The sequence below is a fragment of the Porites lutea genome, chromosome 13 (assembly GCF_958299795.1).
Source record: "Porites lutea chromosome 13, jaPorLute2.1, whole genome shotgun sequence".
NCBI lineage: Eukaryota > Metazoa > Cnidaria > Anthozoa > Scleractinia > Poritidae > Porites > Porites lutea.
This window is the reverse complement of record NC_133213.1, coordinates 11,054,387-11,065,537: the sequence shown is the minus strand read 5'-3', so window position 1 is coordinate 11,065,537 and position 11,151 is coordinate 11,054,387. Positions and strand designations below refer to the sequence as shown.

The 11,151-nt window shown below is 36.6% G+C and overlaps 1 protein-coding gene across 1 annotated transcript in view; it reads left to right on the top strand.

Annotated features, from left to right (window-relative positions):
- Positions 1-5,212, top strand: part of LOC140923753 (uncharacterized) — an 18,903-nt gene extending 13,691 nt beyond the window's left edge. Inside the window, exon 4 of the mRNA XM_073373827.1 lies at positions 3,645-5,212. Coding sequence (XP_073229928.1) covers positions 3,645-4,114 — 470 coding nt within the window. The 3' untranslated portion in view covers positions 4,115-5,212. The remainder of the gene's footprint in view (positions 1-3,644) is intronic.
- The last annotated feature ends 5,939 nt before the right edge of the window (positions 5,213-11,151 follow it).

Here is an 11,151-nt window from a genome sequence, read left to right as displayed (position 1 = left end):
ACTAATAACAATCCAACAAAGATTCTTTTGTGCGTTAATTTCCAAGGCGATTAAATAAGTGGAAAGAGAGGGGGGAATGGTTTTTTAGAGTAAATATGCGAAGAAAATACGAAGAAGTCTTAACAAAGTGTATAGTGAATTAAAAGAGCTACGGTAGCTTTAAATATAGGAGCTCCCTAACAACTTAGCAAAGCCGATGTGGTGGGGGCTCGGTGATGTAGTTTGAGGATGCGCACGCATTCTTTTCTTTATCGATAAGAGCTGAGCGTTATTTTCATTTTGATTGCGTTTGCGGAATATATTTTTTTCTAAACCACCCAACCCCGTTGAAGGTCATACCCGTGTAAAAAAGGAAGATGAGATAGGTGCAAATAACAGAAGACCGATTTCTCTCTTATCTACATTTGACAGAATTTTGAAAAAGTGATGTATAAAAGAATGATGAATTTTATTACTGCGCTTTTCACAAACATACGAACTCTAAAACTCTAAAGCCGCTTTCACAATTGCGTTTTTCGCTGCCGTCAATCATAATTACGATCACAAGCAACCAACCTTGAAACACAGAAACACACAAACGGATCGAAATCCACCAATCACAAATCACAAACCTTGACCTTTTGAGCCCGTTAAAGCAAGGTTTTGTTTCCTAGGAGGTCCGTTAAGATGATTGACGGCAGCGAAAAAGGCAATCGTCAGTTGGCTTTTGGACTTCAGAATTGGCATGTTTGTGAAAAGCGCAGTAAAGATAAGAACATCTTGTTTTCATCTCAGTATGGTTTTAGAGAGGGGTTTTCTACTGAACAGGCCATTGTAGATATCGTCAGTACAATTCAGTCTAATATGGATAAACATTTATTTACCCGTGGAATTTTTATTGACTTAAAGAAAGCTTTCGATACAGTTAACCATCAAATTCTTCCAAATAAGTTTAATCGTTATGGTTTTCGTGGAATAATTAATAGCTGCTTTGAATCCTTTTTGTGCCACGGATAACAAACATTAGAAATTAACAACCAAATATTTGATACAGATCTAAAATCTAATGGTGTTACACAGGGATCTGTACTAGTTCCGTTGCTCTTCCTCTTATACATTAATGATATTCACACTTGCTCTGATACATTTAACTTCTACGTCTTTGGTGATGCTAACAAGAATCTAAGGTCACTTGAGGCAACAGTAAATTCTGATAATTGATACCAATCGATACACAACTTTAGAAATGAAAAATTATGTTAAATATTTAGGCAATTGAATTGACAAAAATCTTTCTTGGAAAATACACATTGACAATTAAGCTACTAAATTACGAAAAACGGTTGGTTTAATCGCTAAATTAAGGTTTTAGTTTGACAGTACGGGGAAAGGCGTCTCAAAAACACATTTAACAAAAATCTTTTTGCTTGAGAAAAAAAATTACTCCGATTTATATTTTTTGCCAACGGGAAAGATCATGCCATTCCTCTTTTTATTGATGCAAATATCCTGCTAATTACCTTTCTCTATTTTAAGTCTGTATCTCACCTAATGCATGATATTCATACTAATACTGCACCCTCCAAAATCGTTAATTTGTTCCAGCAGATATCATTTATTCATGCTTATGACACAAGATCATCCTCCAAAAATAATATGTACATAAAAAAATTTAATCTTGAAAAACTAAGACAAACCTTCCCAATTTTGACGCTAAATTATGGAAGAGATATGTCAAAAAAAAAAAGCATTTACACGAAAATTAATCAGTGTGCTATTTGAATTATTTAAAGACAAAGAGGATGACCTTGATGCAACCATGATAACGCAAGAAATAAAACTGCGAAATCCTAAACATTAGCTTCTTTCACAACTTGCATTAAACAGATTTGCTTTTCTTGCTTTTCACTTTATTATAAATAAATTATTCTTTCTGTTCTGTTCTCTTTGCTTTTTACTTATTATCAGGTAATATCTGTTTAGTATAGAATTAATTCTGCACCAGCGTTTTTGGCTAAGTGTGTGCCAAGAAATTTTTACACAATATTATGGTAATAATTTTCTTGTCTTGTCTTGAAAGGCGAAAATAAAACCCCGAGAAATACTGTCTCGCAAAAATCGGGAAATTAGCACCAACATTTTCACATTCTTGGTAAGTCTCTAGGACGTTTTGAATGACTCGTCTTAGTCTACGTACTTCTCTTTATCAACCGCGCAATCCATGCTTCAACACCCAGGACGATTCCATTAGTTTAAAGCTCTATTTCGGCTCCACTACGCCGTACAGCATGAACCGAAAAACCATTAGGTTTAGTTTGGCTGTTTTGGCCGAGCACCGAGATATAACAATACGTCAACTTCTATTACATTCAAAAGGTGGTAGATAAACTAGAACAGAACTGAACGAATAAAGAATACTGTCGAACGGAGGCCAGAAAAAAACCTGCCGGAAAGAAAACCCACCTGGGAAAAATCTCGGCAGGAAATCTGGATAGGATCCATGGCTCATGCTCTTAAAAGCCCACATTTACTAAGCATGTATTCCAACAAAGCATGGTAAATTCAAAATAATCATTCGAAAACAAACGAAAAATAACGAAAACAAGTTAAAACCCTCGCGAAACTCCATCTGTTACTTAATAAATCAAATATATAAAAAATAAATTAATTAAAAAATAAGTAAATAAATAATAACGTGGGCTAAACGAGGTGTCGGCCTAGAATGCTTTCCCATGTGATAAGCCAGCCTCGTCCCTAGGGCGCAAGCCAGGGAAAAGCTCCCTGGGGACGAGTTTGGTGATAAGCTTCCCTTTTACAGCACTCCATTCTACCCATACTGCGCTTCAATTGAGACTCCCCAGTCCCCACTGCTCCCGTACCGCAGAAATATCTCATTTCCGGCTAATTCGTATCCATTCACGCAGACTATTTTGGTGCATCTTACATGAAAATTTTATCGACTGACGAGGCTCGAAGAGCTAAATATATTTCGAGGCTTTTAAAACTTCTAGGACATTTTTATTTTTACATTTTACATTTCTTATACGTGCGTCGAATGTGGTAAAGACATGATGTCGTATCCATCCAAAGACCGGAAATTCCATTTGTTTAAAAGAACATTTACTTGACTTGATAATGACCATTTATATGACATTTATTGATAATAGTTGCATTTTGTTTATTTATCAGTGCAACTCCTTCGAATTTGAAGTCTACAATGACGTGAAGACATCAAAACGCCATTACAAAATCGAAGTCGCTGATTTAATCTCAATTGTTTTCCTAAAGTTTCCGTTATGAATATTTAATATCTAAATTTGCTTTAAGAAATTGCTACTTATCCGTATAATTATCATAATCTAACGACGACATGACGCAGACCTAGAAAACTTACAACCCTCTCCTATAGAACATCATTTATACAGCCCGCTCTCTCTACTCCACTCCAACTCAGGTACGGAAAAAATGCTCCAATTAAAATTGAAATAAAAAGAGTGACGTCTAAGGGTGATTAAAATACGTTAGTAACTGTTGTGCGTATTTTATCAAGGAGACCTGATGTCTAGATTGGAAAATCAAATAAAAATTGTTAAGAAAAAAATTCCAAGGGGGACAATCGAATTGAATTGCAGTTAATGTCTTGTTTCTGTTTAACCAACTTTCAGTTGGCTGGCGCAAAGTAAACAAGTGGCCAGTATGTTTTGAAGCCAAAGGCAGCCGGTTCGGAAGATTTTTCGTCCCACGGGGAAGATTAGCGGCCATAAAGCTGGTCCATCTGTACGGTTATGTGTCCTGTGACACCAGAATCACCTCCCACTGGTCATATTGGGGCTGTGGTGACAATCGATGGAGCGGGATAAACACTCAAGTCAACGTCGTCATCACAGACTCAGACAACCACATTCTACTCCCGCCAAGTCAGTTCCTTAATACTAAGATTACCAGCTTAAATTGGTACAAAGTTCCCGGATATAATTCCCTCTCACCTGAGCTTGTTCTACCATTCTTTACGTCTCCCAGACGGGTCCATCGGAAACAAGAATTGCGCGTGTGGTACGCTGAAAACTTGGTGAATTTAAGCGAAGGAGACAACGGGGGAAAAGTGTGCACTGATGTCTATGCTCTCTTTGTGTGACTGAAGAGATTCAATCGCTGCTTTCTGTAAGGTTTTTAAAAAATGTAAAGGATAAAAGGGAATTTTGCTACACCATCTTTCTCACTTGACGTAAGTTTGACTAGAACTGTGCACGTTTCGTCTATCAATTCTCTGTTTTCACTGTCTCGCCATGAAAAATAAAAATCAAAACCATTCAATACAGAAAGCCCAGAATCTAGGAAATGGAAAAAAAACAATATACAAAACACCTGGCGAAAAATCAGGACTGTGCGATATTTCATGTGCGAGATACTCAGAAACTGATGATGTTTTACCCAAATTTACAAAGCTTTGTATGGAGACGCCATGTTGGTGTCCCTTCGAGGGGCACAAATATGGCCGCCGTAAACAAAAAGACTCGTCTGTCTTTGAGTTTTTTTTATAAAAGCGTTAATTCATCGCTTGAGGAACTCATAAAGATTAAAGTAATATTTATCCTGAAACAAGAAATGTTAAGACAGCAAAATCTCAAATTAAATCGCTAACATTTTCAGCCTATTTGAGAGCTGTCCAGGCCGCCATCTAAATACCGCGTCACGCAAAAGTTTGGAAATTCAAGCGTCCCTATATCGCAAAATGAAGAGACCTTTCGAACCGAACATTTGTATACAGCTATTTCGAGAAAGTTTGTCGGAATAAGTGCACGCGACAATCCCGAAAGGCATTGTGGGTGGTTTTGAGTTCAATGTTCTTCAAAGAAATCTGAAAGAATGGCACAACAGGCCATGGACGCGTTTGCGAAGGAAGTAACAAAAGTAGGTTCGACGGCCTACACTACCAAGAACAGGGTGTTGATCATATCCTATATTACCTTTCAGGATTCTCGCGTGCACATTTTTTCCGACATGCTTTCAATAGCTGTAAACAAAGGTGTTTAGCTGCTGTAATGCCTCATAAAAGTAACACTCGGAATAATCGATAATGCCTTAGTTTGAATTTTGGTGACGTCATGTGAAAACCGAGAATTGCATTATTCCCGTAGGTTTTTCTTTTTTAATAAGAAAGCAAAAGTTAAGATTAAATGATTTTTACTCCGACATTGTAAAAGTGCAGCAATAAAACTGATCGTAAACCGTATATCCCGAGTTTTCTGATTTTGTTGCGGGGGCAAACTTCAAAAATATCAGGCGCCTGTTGCAATAAAAACCCAATGTCAGACGAAACTGCTTACGTTTAGGCTAGAGTTAAAATGATGAGTTTGAGCTAAACGTCAGAGTCTGGCGTTAAATTATGAGTTTGAATGAACTGAACGTCAGACGCAACTGCTATTAAAGTTTAGTGTTTTAAAAAATAAAGGGTTTGACTGGGGCATGTTCAAGAAGGGGAGGGGTAGGCGAAGAAAAAATGCGAAACCACGGACCGAGGTTATTTCAAAACACGAATCGCGACTGAGTACGAATCTGCATCCAAACAAGAAAGAGGAAGTTGAATGACCATATCCCATAGTCTCTTCATTATCAGATCGTCACAGGCATGATGACCTGTAATTCGTCATCATTATCATCGATGGCGTCGATACTGATTCGACTTCATAGATGTATTCAAAGGGATATTTCGGGGGGAGGGGAGGGGAGGTGGTGAGAATGAGCATCAGGGACTGGAGCAAAAGTGGCGTCTAAACACACTTTACACTAAAAGCTCAAGACAACCAAACCAGTAGAAATTTAACAGAATACAAATTATAAGTAATCACTGAAATTTCGACAAATTTTTGTTCTAATATGTAATTTATTTTAACACATTCGCCCCTGAGCCGCCAGTAACCACCCGTGCGGATCCGCGTCCTTTCTACCGCTTGTGACGTCATCAGTTTTAATAATCAAGGATAACTTTGTCCGCTAACTTGTGCAGAAGGAAAAGATCTTTCAAACCAGACCAGAATGAGCACAATTGAGTCAAGGACACCGGAGAAAAAGGCAAAAAACCATGGAACATTCCCGCGAAAATTTCCATGAAAATCATGTTCCACTATCCACCTACCTTTCCTTTCATTTAATCCTAAAGGTTCTCCCTAAAACTTTTCCCACCAAAATAAAGCCCACTAAATGCCCAGCAAGAGGGGAAAAAATGAGGTAAGAAAAGCGAAAAAAGAGGGGAGGAGAGAAAGCGAAAAGTAAAAGTCAAGTCCTAGTTCAATATCCTTCAATGACAACGCAATCGTAAGAAATTTCTATCCTAAGAAATTTCACTCTTCTAATATTTTCAAAGATTTGCCGCCAGCTTGAAGAGAATTTGCATTTGATCACCTTTGATTAGAGAACCGCGCTCGAAATATCAATTATCAATATTGTCAATATCATGAAGTATGAAAAATTCGTACCCAGTTGTTTTCGGTTGTTTCACCATGAAGTCATCAAACTCTAAAATAAAAACAGTGAGGCATTCTGAGTTTTTCCCTACCAGGTTGAAGGTGACCGAGAAATAAATCTCTGTATAAGTTTCCAGTCCCATTTTGAAAACACAGTGTTTTGAATTTCAGCATTTCAAGCAGTAAAACTGACTAAATTAACCGTAAGTTAACTGATTCATTCCCCTTTGATAATCACCGCGGATAAAATTATACATTTGTTGGAGGCTGCAGTATTCCGCTTTGTTCGTGAAAAAAAATAGAAAGTTAAAAGAAAAATCGTCAATTTTGTAAATGTTTCTTCTCCGTTCAATCCTGGACATGACTGCCGCTCCTTGTCTTTCCGCTCACTAACTACCAAGAGTGTTATCTCAATAAGCTTCAATACAGTATTTGCCGAAACTTATTCCTTCATTATAAGCATAATAGGGAAAAATAGTTTGATATCGGTTGCTTTGGTTCGAGGTATCAGATTTGAAACCAGTATCCATGCTGACGCGTGAACATTTCTTCGTTCAAGACAATTTGATCTTAGTCCTAAAAAACTACATCAACGACCCTTCTCTTCGTCAAACATGAGTCACCTGAGAATGATCCGGATTTCGTTTGATCAAGCACGCTCAATTGCAATCCAATCTGCCATTCTATACCATACAAGGAATGCTAAACAAATACTAGTGGAGGGGACGTTAGAGGGGATAAATGTAGCTAAATGTACACAGCTTCTACGAATGTCGCTATATAGATGTTGTATTCATCGAGAAAATGTTTCCCAACGTAACTGAAAGAAACTGTATTTCAAGCTGAAGAAACTGATCCATGTTTTATTAACCACGTGTCGTTTGTGGATTTAATTTCTGCTTTGCGCAACACATCTCTACCAGTCAAAGCATCGAAGTTTTAATGTTTTGTTACTGATACTTATGATTCATTAGAATTAGGACCTGATATATTTCAATTTTATGACGAGGGTCGAATCCGCGCAGCTCAAAGTCAAGAATGAAATAAAGAAATTAAGGACATGTTACTCGCGAAGTTTCGAATACAAATAGGCTCTGATGACCCCTTTGACGTGCATGGTACTGAAACATAAATGGTCTTGGACGCTTCTCTGAACAATTAAACTTGGCGATTGAGTTTTTGAAGCTGAAGTCAGTCAGTAACATAAATGTATGAAATAACGTGAAATAAATGTGTTTAAGTTGGTAATAAATATTCCCTCGATAGTTTCAAGACACTAAAAGGTCCTTTGACTGACTTCTTCAGTTTTTTTATTAAGTAACCAAACACTGATTTCCATGATCATGTTAACGAATATCCACACTTTGGATTTTCCGTGTCTTTTAAAAAAACTAAGGTTTACCCATGACTGCAGTGGCTTAGTTAGACTTTCTAAAAGCACTTTAAAACAATCACTTAAAAATCTATCTTGATAATCTCCAAAAAAGTTCTAAAATTCTCAAAAAAACATTCTAAAAATCTCAAAATTTTACCCTAAATCCCAAAATCTTAACACAAAATATCAAAGTTAAAAATCCTTCAAGTAAAAACAGGCCGCCAATATTATAGCTATATGGAGAATAGGTCTAGATAACTAGCGAACATGCAGTATTAATGCTGCCGCTATGTACTCTTCCAATGTTTCGTGCTGCTGATCCCCAAACATGGTAGCAAGCAAAGAGAAGACCCTTTCGTCAGATCTAGGATTGACACAACTTCCTTCCGCCATGTTTTTTTTTTTGGAAACTGACAACAACAGAATTCTGGAACACATGAAACTGCTGTGCATGAGCCATGAAGGCATAAAGTACATATGAAGTCCCTTCACTCCCTTGCCTAACTCTTGCCTCTGGACCTATATAGCTTTATAAGTTCATCAACGCCATCAACTTCCTTCAATACGCCAATAAAAAGCATTATTTATATAGTTCGTAACTTCGTATTGTATTTTACGGATTTTTTTTAGCTCTAAATATTCTAAAAATCTCCAGACTTTCTAAATATCTTTACAGGGTCTAAAAATCTTTTAAAAAAAATCAATTTTTGTAGCTAAGCCTAGTTATGCCATTCTAACCTCAGACTTCGCCGCTCGCTCGGTCGCTGCTCGGCCTCATGCATTGAAGTTCTTTTTGCTCACTTTCACGAACTTTTAATATGAGAGGTCGACTTGTAACAAGACCATGACTCAGTCAATATATGACAAAAATTGATTCATAAACATAATAGATACCAGAAGTAATGATACTAGAAAGATTAGCATTGATGATACTAAACAATTCAAATTTTAAATCTGTGAAGAAAAGCTTACTCTTTAGCATAAAATTTGACTAAACACAAGAAAGACAAAGAAAGTGACATTTCTGTTTGTTAAGAGGATGAGCTACATTTGCAAAAGTGTCATTGATGAACAATAAGGTAACAATAGCCATCTTAAAATATCGAACATTAATCAAGGTAAACTGGACAAAACAAGAACAAAGAAACTCCAAAATTTGCTGGATGAATCAATTTTTTCACGGAATTTTGCGGTACTGTGAAAGATGAGACGCCGAACATCAATTTCATCAGTAAGCACACTTTTTTTTAAAAAAAAGACCTTTTTCACCTTTGCCGATCTAGTTTTACTCCACAAAATATCTTAAACCGAAATTCAAATTATCATTTCATTTACGTACCAATTTAAGTGAACTACAAAATGATGTGTTTATATGTCGAACGGTTGAGTTTTCGGACTTTGTCTCTAATATATCATTAACCTGACTCGCGTTAATATTGTCACTGTGTTAAATAAGTTAGGAGTTCCTATACATAACTCACCGGCCATTCAAGTGCTTTCGGCAAATCCTGGTGAATATTCGTCGCTCTCTGGGAATCCCAAGGCGATTTCCAAAATTATTCTGGTTTGTACTGACCAAATTTGGAAGCATAAAATTACGGTAAATTTCTCGCTGCGCTACACGGTTTCAAATTTTACACGTGAACTAAAAACACTCTCACAGCTCTAAATACACAGATAAAAGATTCTGAATATTTGAGTAAGTGTTAATATAAATTTATATACTAAGGATTTTTCAAACTCATTATTTTGGAGTCTATACAATTTCAAAACATAGCTTCCACACTATATTGACTGCACATGAAAAATTCCAAGATACCCAGCCTACTTGGCGGCTATGCGCCAAAACTAACGTTGTTAATACTTTCTCAAAATTTCGGACTTTAATGCGTAAGCTTTGAATGAAAAGCTCTTCAATTTAGACCACAATTGTTCGAAGAAAATTGATCAGCTATGAAAAATCGTAAGGTTTTATTTCAAACAGTATTATAAAGCTAGCTGACAGGGGAATTTTTAACAGTTAATTTATAAGAAGACTAAAATAAAATAAAGCAACTGAATGAAGTCATGTCCCAAATCCCAATCTAAAGCCATTTTCTCTTGCAGTATGGTTATTCAAACGAACCTCGAATTCTCGGAGGATCGGAGAAAAGGTCCGTGAAATTGAGACTTTTCACCATTTATTAAAGAACAGTGAATAGGCGAGAAAAGAAACTCATAACTCCAAATCTGATATATATAGCACTCGATTCCTTGCTTTGGAATCATCTCATCATATATGTGTTAGTAGCATGTATATCTTCTCTAGCTAGTGGATAATCCGTTCCATAATATTTGTTTACTAGATACATGTATGACCATATAGACAGTAGAGGTTTACGACTTAGGCTAAATGGAACACTTTAGAAACATCGAGGACTAGTCGGGGCAAGTAGAGAATCACTGCAGCATTATCGAGTCAGGGCGTTTATTCGAACGTGAGTCGTAAATATATAGTTATAACACGTTCAACCCCACCGTCTGACCAAGAAAAAAACAACAGTACTGCTGATCAGACAAACGGTTATAATGGTGGTCGTGAATGATAAACTCGAAATACTGAATGAAGAAAATTGATATCTACAACAACTGATAAACACGACCTAAAATAATAATAATAATAATAATAATAATAATAATAATAATAATAAAAATTGTGTTCAACACAGCGACACATTAGCCCCGTAATAAAACGCAAGTGACGTGTAGAAAATATTTTTGCATTTTTACAGCTCGACAAGCTTGTTAATTTATCGAACTACAAAACCATATTCTACTTTTCAAAATGATTTATCGCTTCATTAGAAAGAAAACTCAATAAATACAGTCGGCTTCCGATAACCGGAACCTTCAAGGGAAATCGAAAAGAGTTCGAGTTATCGGGAGTTTGAAGCAAATAACCGGACGTAGGAAAATAAGCAAATGGATGAGACGGAAAGGCAATAATTTTAAGGAACAAAGTATAAAGGAATGGACACTGAATTTGAACTAGTGTGACAAAAAAGTAAAGACAAGGAATTTACTCGGTTGTTTTGAAATAAATTCAATGTTTCGGACTTCAGCACACGGTTTTTTACCCGACTTGTCACGCGCTTATAACATGGTTCGAGTATATCGAGGGTGAAATTGTACAGAAATGTGCTGAAGGGAAACAAAAATTACTTCGAGCTAGCGGGAGGTTCGAGTTATCGAGGGTTCGAGTTACCGGGGGTAAAATTACAGTAAATCAAATCCAGGGGAAATCGACTTTGGTTCGAGTTAGCGTGAGGTTCGAGTTTAGGGTTCGAGTTATCA